This window comes from Schistocerca cancellata, chromosome 1 (genome assembly GCF_023864275.1).
Source record: "Schistocerca cancellata isolate TAMUIC-IGC-003103 chromosome 1, iqSchCanc2.1, whole genome shotgun sequence".
NCBI classification, from domain to species: Eukaryota; Metazoa; Arthropoda; class Insecta; order Orthoptera; family Acrididae; genus Schistocerca; species Schistocerca cancellata.
Window position 1 is genome coordinate 898,610,848 of NC_064626.1, and position 17,836 is coordinate 898,628,683.

A 17,836-nucleotide genomic window follows, 5' to 3' on the forward strand; every position below is an offset into this window, starting at 1 on the left:
CTCAGCCCTCTCTGACCTGATCAATCCATCGGAGGCGCGGTCTTCACCGCGGTCTTTTGCCTCTAGTATCTTTCGCCACTGCCCGTTTGATGATCTGGCCTTCTCTACTCATTACGTGTCCATACCACTTCTTTCTTTGATCACTGCCACGATGTCCATCGGCTTGTATAGCTCCTGCAACTCACAGTTCTTTCTTTTCCTCCATTCGTCTCCATGCTTCACTGGCCCAAAAATCTGGGTGAGGATGGCATTCTCAAATGTCAGGAGTTTTCTTTCCATCTTTTGGTTGAAGGTCCAGGTCTCTGCTCCATATAAGGCTATAGGCTGTATTATTGTCTCGTAGATCTTCGTCTTTGAGGATCTCGATAGAAGCCGGGACTTTAACAACTGTCCCAGACTAAACCTTGACCTGTTTCCTGAACATAAAACTTATACATAAATTGACCTCGTTCCAATTAGAAAGGAGAGTGTATCATTCAATGTTTACGCGATAAAGTAGCAGTAGGAAATTTTATCCATAACTTAGTGAGTCATAATGCTTTCAGAAGTCGAGATGACAGGAATCTTATCCGCATGGCTGTAACGGATCGTGCAGCCACGTCTCGATCCGTGAGTCAATAGATGGGGACGTTTGCAAGACAACAACCATCTGCACGAACAGTTCGACGACGTTTGCGCCAACATGGACTATCATCTTGGAGACCATGGCTGCGGTTACCCTTGACGCTGTATCACAGACAGGAGCGCCTGCGATGGTGTACTCAACGACGAACCTGGGTGCACGAATGGCAAAACGTCATTTTTTCGGATGAATCCAGGTTCTGTTTACAGCATCATGATGGTCGCATCCATGTTTGGCGATATCGCGATGAACGCACATTGGAAGCGTGTATTCGTCATCGCGAGATGGTATGGGGTGCCATTGGTTACACGTCTAGGTCACCTCTTGTTCGCATTGACGGCACTTTGAACAGTGGACGTTACATTTCAGATGTGTTACGACCCGTGGCTCTACCCTTCATTCGATCCCTGCGAAACCCTACATTTCAGCAGGATAGGCCACGACCGCATGTTGCAGGTCCTGTACGGGCCTTTTTGGATACAGAAAATGTTCGACTGCTACCCTGGACAGCAAATTCTCCAGATTTCTCACCAATTGAAAACGTCTGGTCAAAGGTGGCCGAGCAACTGGCTCGTCCCAATACGCCAGTCACTACTCTTGATGAACTGTGGTATCGTGCTGAAGCTGCATGGACAGCTGTACCTGTACACGCCATCCAAGCTCTGTTTGACTCAATGTCCAGGCGTATCAAGGCCGTTATTACGGCCAGAGGTGGTTGTTCTGAGTACTGATTTCTCAGGATCTATGCACCCAAATTGCGTGAAAATGTAATCACATGTCAGTTCTAGTACAATATATTTGTCCAATGAATAGCATTGCAGGAGGAATCTAGCGGTTGTGTACAAACACGCAGTGCATGAGGAATTGCCCACAAATTGGACATGCCTGCGAGCACGGTGCATGAAATACTACGAAACATGCTGCATTGCTATCCGTACAAAATCACCAATGTTAAGGAGTTGCTTCCTGCTGACCCGCCAGCATGACGAACGTTCGCTCTGGAATTTCTTGCTCGCATGGAAGTGGACAGTGAATGGCCATGGAACATTCTGAGGACGGAATGAGGTTTTCACTCTGCAGCGGATTGTTCGCTGATATGAAACTTCCTGGCAGATTAAAACTGTGTGCCGGACCGAGAGACGAACTCGGGACCTTTGCCTTTCGCGGGCAAGTGCTCTACCAACTGAGCTACCCAAGCACGATTCACGCCCTGTCCTCATAGCCTTACTTCTGCCAGTACCTCGTCTCCTACCTTCCAAACTTAACAGAAGCTCTCCTGCGTAGACTTATGACCACAGCAGTTGAGTCCCATAGTGCTCAGAGCCATTTGAATCTCCTGCGAACCTTGCAGAACTAGCACTCCTGAAAGAAAGGATACTGAGGAGCCATGGCTCAGCCACAGCCTGGGGGATGTTTCCAGAATGAGATTTTCACTCTGCAGCGGAGTGTGCGCTGATGTGAAACTTCCTGGCAGATTAAAACTGTGTGCCGGACCGAGTCGTGCTTGGATAGCTCAGTTGATAGAGCACTTGCCCGCGAAAGGCAAAGGTCCCGAGTTCGAGTCTCAGTCCGGTACACAGTTTTAATCTGCCAGGCAGTTCCATTCTGAGGACAGATTAAGGCCATGTTCATCTCCAAAGACATGTCAACATGCAGAACTGGAGAATATGGGCAGCGTAAAATCTACAAGCACATCAAACGGTGCCACTCCATTCTGCAGAGGTGACTGTGCAGTACCGAACTCGTTGACGTCATCGTTTACCATAGGGCAGTATTTTTGCGAAGAGATGAGTCCTGGAGCTACTGCTATCCGTACCGTCACTGGTAAACGCTAGGAGAGTCTTTTGGGTACCAAACGTAATTCCATCTCTTCAACAGCGTGGATCTGTGGGTAGCATCATTTTTATGCAAGGTGGCGCTCCTCCGCACATTACACGACCAGTAAAGCGGCTGCTGCAGAGGCATTTCGGAAATGTTAGTATTGTCAGCCGTCATTTGCTTGCAGCTTGGACTTCCAGATCATTTTATCTTTATCCGTATGGCTTCTTACTGTGGGACTATCTCAAAGGTGTTGTGGTCAGTGCTCCAATTATGAACGCACCTGAACTGAAGGCACGCATTGCGCAACGCATTCTAAACATGACTCTCGACTTCAACTTGTCGCAGAAAACGATGGACAGCATATTGAACAAGCCTCGGCGCCAGCCTCTCGACAACTAGAAACTGATCTCATTTTATTTTGTGCGGCTTTTGGCCCCTTGACAGTTAAAAACAGATGACATTTTCCTTTTCATGTGTTTTTTGGCCTCAGGATAATTAAAAATCGGGTTTTCCCGTCCGATGTTGAACGCCCTTACTGTGGTATACGGGCTTACCTAACTAACAGTTCCACAACTGCTGACTGCCAAACTAGTGCTGTAGTGCACATTGAACAGTATGGATGGTGTAACGTGCAAGTCAAACCGTAGCCGGCGTATTTCCATTTATCGTCATCTGTAGCCAATCCCATTTACGTTAAGAAGTTAACAGCGCCATCTGTTGGTAAAATTTTCGTTAAATGTTTTTCTTGCTCCATGACGTTTCCTTCTGCGTTAATAATATGCTGTTCAAATTTGACTTCATTCTCAGCAGTGGTTACCTTTCTACAGCTTTTTGAAATCTGGCCACTTATCTCATCAAAAGTATACGGATACCGCTGCGTAATGCGGATTTGACCGCTAGGTGTCGCGACGGTGGACCCGCCAGTGTAAAATAATATCAGTAGAGAAGCAGGAACGGCAGGGTGGGTCAGTCAGGAAAGCTCAGTGACTTCCAATGTGGACTAGGCATTAAGTGTCACATGAGTAACAAATCCATCAGGGACAATTGAATCCTTCTAAAGTTACCGAAGTCGACAACTGGTGATGTGACTTAAGTGGTGGTGGGCAGAAAGAAGCACAGCTAAAGGAAGACCAGTCAGACCTCGATGTATTGACAGACATTAACTGTTGAAAATTACGAAGGATGAATGTAAAAAGTCACCTGAAATCAGGGGAAAAGAATCATTAATGAATTCCAAAGTTCTACCAGCACTGGGGCCAGCACAATGACTGCCGGTAAGGAGTTGAAAAGCATGCGCTACAGTGGTCGAGCAGCTTTTCATGAGCCGTGGGGTGAAGGCCTGATGACAGCTAACTGCCGTAATGATTTGCACATCGCCGTACTGTCACTTTATTGAGCAACCAGTTTCGGTCGGAAACGGACAGTCCCGTGTATCATGCAAAACGACAAAAATTAGCCATAGTTTGTAATTACAGAAGTGTGACTCTTCAAGCCTTCCAGACGTATATGTTGTAAATAGTTTTCACGGGTTTTCCGTCGGATGACGTTGTGCAAATTCCACAATATTTTCTCGGAGCAACTGACCAACATATTCAGGTGGTTCAACCCTGCTGTTGAATAGGTACGACTGACGGTGTCTGCATATTGACGCCCTGCATATAGAACACGCGCGCGAAGACAGCGCAGACGCGGAACTCACACATGCGTAATGATTTGCAGATAGATGGTGCCATACCAAAACGCACTCTCCCGAAAATCACAGAGCGGCCCTCCTGCACGTACGGTTTACGCTATGTTTACTAACAGTGCTGCCAGACGTCACTCACTAAAAGACTATTCTAGACCAATGTTATGACAGGTCAGTTGCTCCGAGGAAATATTGTGGAATTTGCACAAAGTCATCCGGCGACAAACGCGTGAAGACTATTTACAATTACAAAAGTAATCATAAAATACACTACTGACGATTAAAATTGCTACACCAAGAAGAAATGCAGATGGTAAACGGGTATTCATTGGACAAAAATATTATACTAGATCTGACATGTGATTACATTCTCACGCAATTTGGGTGTATAGATCCTGAGAAATCAGTACCCAGAACAACCACCTCTGGCCGTAATAACGGCCTTGATACGCCTGGGCATTAAATCAAACAGAGCTTGGATGGCGTGTACGGGTACAGCTGTCCATGCAGCTACAACACGATACCACAGTTCATCAAGAGTAGTGACTGGCGTATTGTGACGAGCCAGTTGCTCGGCCACCATTGACCAGACGTTTTCAATTGGTGAGAGATCTGGAGAATGTGCTGGCCAGGGCAGTAGTCGAACATTTTCTGTAACAAGAAAGGCCCTACAGGACGTGCAACATGCGGTCGTGCATTGTCGTGCTGAAATGTAGGGTTTCGCAGGGATCGAATGACTGGTAGAGCCACGGGTCGTAACACATCTGAAATGTAACGTCCACTGTTCAAAGTGCCGTCAGTGCGAACAAGAGGTGACCGAGACGTGTAACCAATGGCACCCCATACCATCACGCTGGGTGATACGCCAGTATGGCGATGACTAATACACGCTTCCAATGTGCGTTCATCGCGATTTCGCCAAACACGGATGCGACCATCATGATGCTGTAAACATAACCTGGATTCATCCGAAAAAATGGCGTTTTGCCATTCGTGCACCCAGGTTCTTCGTTGAGTACACCATCGCAGGCGCTCCTGTCTGTGATGCAGCGTCAAGGGTAACCGCAGCCATGGTCTCCAAGCTGATAGTCCATTTTGCTACAAATGTCGTCGAATTGTTCCTGCAGATAGTTGGTGTCTTGCAAACGTCCTCATCTGTTGACTCAGGGATCGAGATTCCATATTCTTGAAACAGTCATTGGATCTCGACCAACGCAAGCAGCAATGTCGCGATACGATAAACCGCAATCGCGATAGGCTACAATCCGACTTTTATCAAATTCGGAAACGTGATGGTACGCATTTCTCCTCCTTACACGAGGCATCACAACGACGTTTCACAAGGCAACGCCGGTCAACCGCTGTTTGTGTATGAGAAATCGGTTGGAAACTTTCCTCATGTCAGTAGGTTGTAGGAGTCGCCACCGGCGCCAACCTTGTGTGAATGCTCTGAAAAGCTAATCATTTGAATATCACAGCATCTTCTTCCTGTCGGTTAAATTTCGCGTCTGTAACCCGTCATCTTCGTGGTGTAGCAATTTTAATGGCCAATAGTGTATTAATATAATGTTGATCATAATTATCTTTTTACCAAACCTTTAGAACGTGAGTGATACTCGCAAGTGGACTTTTTTTTCCTGGTGTTCCGTTGCTGACTGAGCGCTGATAACTTTGTTGTTGAGCGACCATAAACTGCAGTAGAAGGTGTAAATCGTCGCCTTCTCAAAATAATTAATTAAATCCACTAAACATGTTTTCCATTCAAAACAACCAACCGCTTGTAACACCAGAGCTCCATAGTTCTACTGTCATACATTTTCCCTTTTTTTTTTTTTTTTGTCTGTTCTACCTTCTGTCATTAAGACATTGTAAATATTGTTTGATTGTATTGATGCCACAAGAGTGTTCGCTTTTTCCTTTGTAATAACTTTGATGTCATGGTTTATTCCTATACGATGTAGTGTCTCTGTTATTTAAATTCTTTGCCTCATTTAGAGGGAGACAAAACTTACTGTATATAATTGTAATTTCTGTGTGAATAATTTTTTGTAGAAATTCTAATATGTCTAACTGATCTATTTTATTTAAAGTGACTGTTTGCTGTTATGTAATTGCTGATCCTGAATTAGGATTTTTAGTAAATTGTAAGATGAAAGCGTGTTGTGATTCCTCTCGGGAACGGAAACATGCAGTGCGCGCAAAATGTGGTTGGCATGGATAGAAAGGTGGAACCAAGAGTTAGTCGGAGACGAGCTACTGAACCGCCAACAGCTCATGTAACAACAGTGGATTGTGTTGGTGCTGAGAGAGGCTTTTTGTGCCATTTTCCAATGTGCCAAAGCCTCGGACGGATGTATTTGTAAGCTAGCTCTGTTTTGGAAATAGTATATATCATCGCCACCAAGAAATGACAGAGCTTTATCATTGATCCACCTGCCAGGACCTACTAGCCTCCACATTGCGCAATCGCTGTAACGGAATGGTGGAATTGTAGAAGGATCAGCTCATTGGATGTTTTAGTGTGCTCAAATGTAAGGTAACTTATAATTGAATTTAAGTACCTACCTTGATTTTTTCCTTATCACAACACCTTTTAGGATCCGAACCGTTTTAACTACAACTTCCGAGTGTCCCAATTTTGAAAAATGATATTCAAAAGGAAAGACTATTAGGTTATTAAATTTGTTCAATATTGAGTGAAGTAAATTATCTAGTATTTTGTGGATTTTGGTGAAAGTCTAAGAAGGAAGTAAGCGTAGCTTTTGTGAGAGCCTCATAGTATCTGAACTTTTTCGTAATTTTTGTTTTGTGATCTACCAAAATTTCTCACTTCTGGTTTAAAAAGGTAAAGAACTATGAAACAGTTTTCTTAAGTTGGTATTCTTTAAATTGTTTATGAAAGTGTGTTGTTTAGTGGTCAAGATTAAGGGCCCCCGCCCCCATTGAAAGTTGCCGAAATGCACAAAGTTATTTAATTAGAAAAAGTTCTAATGACCCTTGATATTTATGTTGAGTTGTATGTTCATTTTGTTCTAATAAGTGTAATATCGGTTCATGAGTACCCACTTACTGTTTTATCCTCACTAAAGGTAAAGTTGCTAGGAATGTCATTATCCATGAAAACGGTTACTTCGTTTCTTCAGAGAACTGTGAGAAATTGTTTGCTAGTGAACTCTTTTTTTATTACCATGTCAGTTAGAAAAGTAATTGGTAAAATAAAGACTAAACCTATGCCCAATTTATAATTTTGCAGTGAACTTTATTCACATCTCCTGCTAGACAGAAAAGACTTTGAAAAGTGATACTAAATCTATGTCCAATTTATGATTCTAAAGTGCACTTTAATAGTAATATTATTGAAACCATTCAGTTTGAACAAGCCTTGAAGGCAAAAGTGTATGTCATTATCTGTTGTGCTTATGCAAATAGCTTTGTTCTTCTATAACTTTTAGCACTTTCTTTAACGTCATCATCTGCTAGTGACAGAGTTCATTGCACTCTCGTGTGATAAAGTATAGGCTGTGTCTGTCGATTAAAGTTGCATATATCTTAATATTTGAAAAGATGTTACACATTTCTATGCCTAATTAGGCTGGCGACCGTTTTTACTTCAGAATTTGAACAGTTTGACAAGGTAAAATATTGTTTGTTACTTGTTAAACATTTACGTAATTCCGACTTTCATGTCCGATAAGCCACCTGCTTTAGGTACATTACGGTAACACAAAAAATTTCTTTCAAAGGGTAACACTGCGCTGTTGCTTTATAAGATAATTGCTTTAACAAGATAGTTTCGTTATACGACCTGCCTCCAACTTTAAGTTCTACATCTACATACATACTCCGCAATTCACCATACGGTGCGTGGCGGAAGGTACCTCGTACCACAACTAACATCTTCTCTCCCTGTTCCACTCCCAAACAGAACGAGGGAAAAATGACTGCCTATATGCCTCTATACGAGCCCTAATCTCTTTTATCTTTGTGGTCCTTCCGCGAAATATAAGTTGGCGGCAGTAAAATTGTACTACAGTCAGCCTCAAATGCTGGTTCTCTAAATTTCCTCAGTAGCGATTCACGAAAAGAACGCCTCCTTTCCTCCAGACACTCCCACCCGAGTTCCTGAAGCATTTCCGTAATAGTTGCGTGATGACCAAACCTACCAGTAACAAATGTAGCAGCCCGCCTCTGAATTGCTTCTATGTCCTCCCTCAATCCGACCTGATAGGGATCCCAAACGCTCGAGCAGTACTCAAGAATAGGTGGTATTAGTGTTTTATAAGCGGTCTCCTTTACAGATGAACCACTTCTTCCCAAAATTCTACCAATGAATCGAAGACGACTATCCGCCTTCCCCACAATTTCCATTGCATGCTAGTCCCACTTCATATCGCTGCCGGCGGGAGTGGCCGAGCGGTTCTAGGCGCTTCAGTCTGGAACCGCGCGACCGCTACGGTCGCAGGTTCGAATCCTGCCTCGGGCATGGATGTGTGTGATGTCCTTAGGTTGGTTAGGTTTAAGTAGTTCTAAGTTCTAGGGGACTGATGACCACAGATGTTAAGTCCCATAGTGCTCAGAGCCATTTGAACCAATCATATCGCTCTGCAGTGTTCAGCCCAAATATTTTATCGATGTGACTGTGTTAAGCGCTATACTACTAATGGAGTATTCAAACATTACGGGATTCTTTTTCCTATTCATCTGCATTAATTTACATTTACCTATATTTAGAGTTAGCTGCCAATCATTACACCAATCACAAATCCTGTCCAAGTCATCTTGTATCCTCCTACAGTCACTCAACTACGACACCTTCCCGTACACCAGAGCATCATCAGCAATAGCCGCACATTGCTATCCACCCTATCCAAAAGATCATTTATGTAGATAGAGAACAACAGCGGAACTACCACACTTCCCTGGGGCACTCCAGATGATACCCTCACCTCCGATGGTACAGCAGTAAGAGTGGTAGTGTTATACGCTGTAGGAGGACATGGTTGTCAGAAATAAAAATGCACGAGAGAGGAAAGTGGGTAGGTCGGTAGGCTGAAGAGTATAGCACCAGTTACAGGGTGTCCAGAAAAGGACTCCCTGATTTCAAAATTAAATATCGCGAAAACAAAGATCGATAGAGGAATGCAGTAAACGGTGTGTTTATTGTGAAAGCTGTAAGAAGTTTATACAGCAGTTTGAAATAATAGTTACAAAAGCTGCTAACAGATGGCGCTGTACGCTGTACAGCTCATATCAGCATACATCAGTGAAAAAATTGTATGAAAAAATCTTTGCAAACAATCACATCACAATGATTTCAAAATGTTCACTATTGGCGCTACAGAGGTGGCGCAAACGAAGAATGAAATTCGCCATCACATGTCGTAGTGTCTCAACGGAAATGTATTCACATGGCACAGAGATCGCCGATTCAAGCTCGTCCAGCGTGGCGGGATGCTTCGGGCAGACCATGTCTTTCACTGTGCCCCACGAAAAAAGTCACAGGGAGTCAAATCCGGCGAATATGGAGGCCAATCCCTGCCTGCACCAGTAAATTTGGGATATTCCAAAGCAATGACTCGATTCCCGAAGTATTACTCAAGAAAGCGAAACACTTGTTCGGTCCGATGTGGTCGGGCTCCATCTTGCATAAACCATTCAGTACCTGGTCGATCCTCTAACGCTTGCTGTGTGGCGACAAATTGTTCCAAAATTGCAACGTAACGTGCACCAGTGACCGTTTCTCGAATGAAAAAGGGGCCAATAATGCCTCTGTTGCATACTGCAGCCCACACAGTAACTTTGGAGAATACAGGGGTTTCGCTTCACATCAATATGGATTTTCGGAACCCCAAAATCGCCAGTTCTGCTTATTCACGTATCCATTCAGGTGGAAGTGTGCTTCATCTGTAAACCAGATGCAGCCAACATCAAATCGTTCACTATCAATCATTGTGAGCATCTGATTAGCAAAGGCAACCCTTTGTTGCACAGCTCGTACGGGTATGGCCTGGTGCGTTTGAATTTTGAATGGAAACATGTGTAGGCTCTTTCTCAGTATTTTCTGCGTGCTGGAACGCTTCAAACCAATCTCAGATGCAATTCTACGGACGGATGACATTGGATTTCGCTGAATAATTCCAGAAACTGTGGCGATATTTTCAGGCGTAACTGCGGTTTGCTTGCGGCCAACATGCCCCACTAGATCATCAGTTACGCTGCCTGTTCGTTGAAATTTTGCGAAGAGCGTATGAATGGTTTTCGCATCGGGTCCTTTTGGAACATTAAATCGGGCTTGAAAACTTCGCCTTGTTGCCGTAGGACTCTCTTCTAACCTGTGGTACTCTAGCACCATAAAAACGCGTTGTTCAATGGAGTACGTGGTTTTAATCTCTCCCTTCGGTACGCTAACCTCCTTTCACGTTTCAATAGTGGAACTGATCGCTCTGCGCTTCGGATCACTATTTATACTAGGCATTACGTATGACGATTACAGCGCCATCTGTTAGCAGCTTTTGTAGCTATTATTTCAAACTGCTGTATAAACTTCTTACAGCTTTCACAATAAACATATCGTTTACTGCATTCCTCTATCGATCTTTGTTTTCGAGATATTTAATTTTGAAATCAGGGAGTCCTTTTCTGGACACCCCGTATGAAAACTGAGCTACTTCGTCAAAAATAAAGGATACTAGCAGTTGACACACACTTTTTTTATTTTTGCTTTGGTACAGGGAGGCAGCTGAATGAGGAACAGCAGTGGTGGGTGAGCCGCCAGCCGTCAGACCTTGACGACGGCCTTGCCCAGGTTGTCGCCGCGCAGCATGCCGATGAAGGCTCGCGGCAGGCTGTCGAAGCCGTGGCTGACGGTCTCGCGGCAGACGAGCCGGCCGTCCAGCACCCAGCGGCGCATGCGCTCCACCGCCTCGTCCCAGCGCGGCAGCCAGCGAGACACCAGGAAGCCCTGCAGCACCAGCTCGCGGCCCACCACCGCCGGCTGCACCGTCGTCGCCCGCACCGGCGCCTCGCTGTTGTAGGCGCAGACGGCGCCGCAGATGGGCACGCGGCCGCCGTGGCGCATGCACGGCAGCACGGCGCTGCTCAGCTCGCCGCCCACGTTGTCGAAGTACACGTCCACCCCCGCCGGCGCCACCTCCTTCAGTGCGCGGCGGGCGTCCGTCGTGCGGTAGTTGAACGCCTCGTCGAACTGCAGCTCCTCCTTCAGCCAGCGCACCTTCTCGTCGCTGCCGGCGAAGCCTATAACCTGACACGTAGCAAACACAACTGAAGGCGGCGCCTTTCTGTCTCACAGGCCGTAGGCTAGATAAAATAACAGATATCTGTCCATTTACAAGGGCGTGCTGAAAAGTGATATCGCCGAATTTTTTATGTGTGTGAGGTAATGGGCGAGTTGTGGCGCCCTGTTCGGAGCTGGGGCGACAGCGCAGGACGCTCGTCACAGCCGCGGCTCGTTAGGCCGGTATTACACTATCAAATTTCTTTGTCAGATATCTTTGTCAAAGATATTTGATGGTGTAATAGGGAATTTTGTCAAATGTCGTCCAATATTTGATCAAATCTAGGGCCTCGCTGTAGATTTGATCAAAGAAGTCGCTTGTCTTCAGTTCACTGCAATGTGACATGTTACCACATTGAGCGTTAGCCTCGCTGCACTCTGTCGTCTGCAGTGTTTTTATAAACATTGCCGGTACATACAATTGGTGTGTGCCGACAACTACAAAATTAATAGAGATGTGTGAAGCTGATGAGACGCTTTACAACGTGAGGCACGCTGAATACAAAAATAGATTACGAAGGTTGGAGACCTGACCTGACCTGACCTGACATGACCTAACCTAACCCTCTTCTGTAGCAAGGAATCGGAGTGTTACAGTGAGCCTGTCCTCTGCAGATGTAGCAGTTCTTGAGGGAGTATTGTGCTTTGTGATATGAGGATACACTTCATTGAACACATACAGAAACGCATGCTCATCCATTCTTAAGTAATTGATGTACGACTTGACGTCCTCCACTATAAGCTCACGTAACAAGTTTTGTTGAATGCTTTTATCGTGTCGTAAAACCCACGGTTTTACCCAGGTTTGTTTCCTTTTTTTCTCCCGCTTCTCTTCCGCATGTGCACACAGTGCAATTGTGGTACATGCAGCTGCTGCGGTTAATAACAAGTTGTTGTTGTCAGCCATCTTGAACTTTGACGAAAAATTTAATGACAGTGTAATACCCCTTCTAGCGCTACGTCAAAGATCTTTGTCAAATATATTTGACGGAATATTTGATCACATCTTTGATCAAATCTTTGACAAAGAAATTTGATAGTGTAGTACAGGCCTTAGCAACCGCGTGATGCCGCACAATAGCTGGACCACGTAGTGCCGAATGTTAGCCGGCGTGGCGTGGCTGGGAATTCCCTGGCGACGAGGACGTTGCTTTGTGTCGATGAAAGAGATTTCTATGCCTTGTGAGCGAACTCAAAAATGGTTCAAATGGCTCTGAGCACTATGGGACTTAACTTCTAAGGTCATCAGTCCCCTAGAACTTAGAACTACTTAAACCTAACTAACCTAAGGACATCACACACATCCATGCCCGAGGCAGGATTCGAACCTGCAACCGTAGCGGCCGCGCGGTTCCAGACTGTAGCGCCTTTAACCGCTTGGCCACCACGGCCGGCTTGAGCGAACTGGTGTGTAGCATCTGTAAGTGGTTGTTCTTTGGAGGGCGACAATGCCCAGTGGCGCAAAGAGTCGCAAGCAGAGGCAGTTGTTGAGAGGCTGTTGAAGGTGTAGGCTGCGTGAGCCAAAGGCGGTTGCGTAGCGAAGGATTTATCTCTATGTTTAATAGTAGTGGCACACAGTTTGAATAATAGTGTGTTTATGTTTGTGCAGTGTGATAAAGGAAATAAATTAAATTTTACCAGTTTTTAATGCGTCAACATCAGTTAGTACCACACCATTGCATTTAACAATGAACAAAGTCTCGGTATACACGGTCAACTAAAACAAGAGGAATGTAACATAATAATCATTAATTAACCAATAATAGCTCCCATCTCCTTGGAGATTATATAGGTTAATTAATGATTATTAGCTGACAGGAAGAAGATGCTGTGATATGCAAATGATTAGCTTTTCAGAGCATTCACACAAGGTTGGTGCCGATGGCGACACCTACAACGTGCTGACAAGACGAAAGTTTCCAACCGATTTCTCATACACAAACAGCAGTTGACCGGCGTTGCCTGGTGAAGCGTTGTTGTGATGCCTCGTGTAAGGAGGGGAAATGCGTACCATCACGTTTCCGACTTTGATAAAGGTCGGATTGCCGACTTTGATAAAGGTCGGATTGTAGCCTATCGCGATTGCGGTTAATCGTATCGCGACATTGCTGCTCGCGTTGGTCGAGATCCAATGACTGTTAGCAGAATATGGAATCGGTGTGTTCAAGAGGTAACACGGAACGCCGTGCTGGATCCCAACGGCCTCGTATCACTAGCAGTCGAGATGACAGGCATCTTATCCGCATGGCTGTAAAGGATCGTGCAGCCACGTCTCGATCCCTGAGTCAACAGATGGGGACGTTTGCAAGACAGCAACCATCTGCACGAACAGTTGGACGACGTTTGCAGCAGCACGGGCTATTAGCTCGGAGACCATGGCTGCTGTTACTCTTGCCGTTGAATCACAGACAGGAGCGCCTGCGATTGTGTACTCAACGAAGAACCTGGGCGCACGAATGGCAAAACGTCATTTTTTCGGATGAATCCAGCTTCTGTTTACAGCACCATGGTGGTCGCATCCATGTTTGGCGACATCGCGGTGAACGCACATTGGAAGCGTGTATTCGTCATCGCCATACTGGTGTATCACCCGGCCAGATGGTATGGGGTGCGACTGGTTACACGTCTCGGTCACCTCTTGTTCGCATTGACGGCACTTTGAACACGGGACGTTACATTTCAGATGTGTTACGACCCGTGGCTCTACCCTTCATTCGATTCCTGCGAAACTCTACATTTCAGCAGGATAATGCACTACCGCATGTTGCAGGTCCTGTACGGACCTTTCTGGATACAGAAAATGTTCGACTGCTACCCTGCCCAGCACATTCTCCAGATCTCGCACCAATTGAAAACGTCTGGTCAATGGTGGCCGAGCAACTGGCTCGTCACAATACGCCAGTCACTACTCGTGATGAACTGAGGTACTCTGTTGGACTGCACGGGCAGCTGTACCAGTACACGCCATAGAAGTTCTGTTTGTCTCAATGCCCAGGCGTATCAAGGCCGTTATTACGGCCAGAGGTGGTTGTTCCGGGTACTGATTTCTCAGGATCTATGCACCCAAATTGAGTGAAAATGTAATCACATGTAGTTCTATTATGATATATTTGGCCAATGAATACCCGTTTATCATCTGTATTTCTTCTTGGTGTAGCAATTTTAATAGCCAGTATTGTATTTAAATGTAAATCCGATATTTCGAATGTGTTTCAATACCCTTGTGAGTATACATCTGCTTGGAGACATGGAGGGAGCTCTCTAGCCAATCACAGCGCTCTTTACTAAGGGAGGCGAGTACCGAAGTGAATGGAGGGAGTTAGCGACAGAGCGGAGCGATAGAGTCGCAGAGGACACGGGGAGGACGGCACAGGTCACGAGAAGTGCTGGACGCGACGGCGCGTTGTCGCGAGGGATAGAAATACTTAGGGGTGCCGACTTGTGCACTTGTTATATTTCCGTGGCTTCTACAGTGAAGACCTAGTGTGCGTTTGGAAGTGAATATCTCGAGAGCTATGTTGCCGTTCATAAGTAATAACGTGCAGTAGGAATCTATTATTTCCCTGTTATTCAGCTTATATTTTATTTAATTGCTGGACCATCGACACCAATAAGTGTTTTGCAGAAATATACCGCATTCTCAAAAGTACTTCGACTGTCGTACTCATCATTTAAAGTCGTTAAGATAAAATGCCTCCCCCCCCCCCCATGAACCATAGAACTCGCCGTGGGTGGGGAGGCTTGCGTGCCTCAGCGATACAGATAGCCGTACCGTAGGTGCAACCACAATGGAGGGGTATCTGTTGAGAGGCCAGACAAACGTGTGGTTCCTAAAGAGGGGCAACAGCCTTTTCAGTAGTTGCAGGGGCAACAGTCTGGATGATTGACTGATCTGGCCTTGTAACACTAATCAAAACGGCCTTGCTGTGCTGGTACTACGAACGGCAGAAAGCAAGGGGAAACTACGGCCGTAATTTTTCCCAAGGGCATGCAGCTTTACTGTATGGATAAATGATGATGGCGTCCTCTTCGGTAAAATATTCCGGAGATAAAATAGTGCCCATTCGGGTCTCCGGGCGGGGACTACTCAGGAGGACGTCGTTATCAGGAGAAAGGAAACTGGCGTTCTACGGATCGGAGCATGGAATGTCAGATCCCTTAATCGGGCAGGTAGGTTAGAAAATTTAAAAAGGGAAATGGGATAGGTTCAAGTTAGATATAGTGGGAATTAGTGAAGTTCGGTGGCAGGAGGAACAAGACTTTTGGTCAGGTGAATACAGGGTTATAAATACAAAATCAAATAGGGGTAATGCAGGAGTAGGTTTAATAATGAATAAAAATGTTGGAGTACGATAGATACGAAGCCCATACCTACTACAGTAGTACAAGTTCATATGCCAACTAGCTCTGCAGATGACGAAGAAATTGATGAAATGTATGATGAGATAAAAGAAATTATTCAGGTAGTGAAGGGAGACGAAAATTTAATAGTCATGGGTGACTGGAATTCAGTAGTAGGAAAAGGGAGAGAAAAAACGTAGTAGGTGAATATGGGTTGGGGATAAGAAATGAAAGAAGAAGCGGCCTGGTGGAATTTTGCACAGAGCACAACTTAATCATAGCTAAAACTTGGTTCAAGAATCATGAAAGAAGGTTGTATACATGGAAGAAGCCTGGAGATACTGACAGGTTTCAGATAGATTATGTAATGGTAAGACAGAGATTTAGGAACCAGGTTTTAAATTGTAAGACATTTCCAGGGGCAGATGTGGACTCTGGCCACAATCTATTGGTTATGAACTGTAGATTAAAACTGAAGAAACTGCAAAAAGGTGGGAATTTAAGGAGATGGGACCTGGATAAACTGACTAAACTAGAGGTTGAACAGAGTTTCAGGGAGAGCATAAGGGAACATTTGACAAGAGTGGGGGAAAGAAATACTGTAGAAGAAGAATGGGTAGCATTGAGGAATGAAGTAGTGAAGGCAGCAGAGGATCAAGTAGGTAAAAATACGAGGGCTAGTAGCAATCCTTGCGTGACAGAAGAAATATTGAATTTAATTGATGAAAGAAGAAAATATAAAAATGCAGTAAATGAAGCAGGCAAGAAGGAATACAAACGTCTCAAAAATGAGATCGACAGGAAGTGCAAAATGGCTAAGCAGGATGTAGAGGCTTGTCTCACTAGGGGTAAGATAGATACTGCCTACAGGAAAATTAAAGAGACCTTTGGAGAAAAGAGAACCACTTGCATGAATATCAAGAGCTCAGATGGCAACCCAGTTCTAAGCAAAGAAGGAAAATCAGAAAGGTGGAAGAAGTATATAGAGCGTCTATACAAGGGAGATGTACTTGAGGGCAATGTTATAGAAATGGAAGAGCATGTACACGAAGATGAAATGGGAGATATGATACTGCGTGAAGAATTTAATAGAGCACTGAAAGACCTAAGTCGAAACAAGGCCCGGGAGTAGACAACATTCCATTAGAACTACTGACAGCCTTTGAAGAGCCAGTCCTGACAAAATTCTACCATCTGGTGTGCAAAATATATGAGACAGGCGAATTACCCTCAGACTTCAAGAAGACTATAATAATTCCAATCCCAAACAACGCAGGCGTTGACAGATGTGAAAATTACCGAGCTATCAGTTTAATAAGTCACGGCTGCAAAATACTAACGTGAATTCTTTACAGACGAATGGAATAACTCGTAGAAGCTGACCTTGGGGGAGATCAGTTTGGATTCCTTAGAAATATGGGAACACGTGAGGCAATACTGACCGTACGACTTATTTTAGACGCTAGATTAAGAAAAGGCAAACCTACGTTTCTAGCATTTGTAGACTTAGAGAAAGCTTTTGACAATATTGACTGGAATACCCTCTTTCAAATTCTGAAGGCGGCAGGGGTAAAACACAGGGAGCGAAAGGCTATTTACAATTTGTACAGAACCCAGATGGCAGATATAAGAGTCGAGGGACATGAAAAGGAAGCAGTGGTTGGGAAGGGAGTGAGACACGGTTGTAGCCTCTCCCCGATGTTGTTCAATCTGTATTTTGAGCAAGCAGTAAAGAAAACAAAAGAAAAATTCGGAGTAGGTATTAAAATCCATGGAGAAGAAATAAAAACTTTAAGGTACGCCGGTGACATTGTAATTCTGTCACAGAGAGCAGAGGACTTGGAAGAGCAGCTGAACGGCATGGACACTGTCTTGAAAGGAGGATATAAGATGAACATCAACAAAAGCAAAATAAGGATAATGGAACGTAGTCTAATTAAGTCAGGTGATGCTGCGGGAATTAGATTAGGAAATGAGACACTTAAAATAGTAAAGGAGTTTTGCTATTTGGGTAGAAAAATAACTGATGATGGTCGAAGTAGAGAGGATATAAAATGTAGACTGGCGATGG

General features: G+C 44.7%; 1 protein-coding gene across 1 annotated transcript in view; it reads right to left on the minus strand.

The window, feature by feature from the left end:
* Nucleotides 1–10,835: 10,835 nt before the first annotated feature.
* Nucleotides 10,836–17,836, minus strand: part of LOC126162606 (prostaglandin reductase 1-like) — a 104,464-nt gene continuing 97,463 nt past the window's right edge. Inside the window, exon 3 of the mRNA XM_049919219.1 lies at nucleotides 10,836–11,391. Within this exon, the coding sequence (XP_049775176.1) occupies nucleotides 10,909–11,391 (483 nt within the window). The 3' untranslated portion in view covers nucleotides 10,836–10,908. The remainder of the gene's footprint in view (nucleotides 11,392–17,836) is intronic.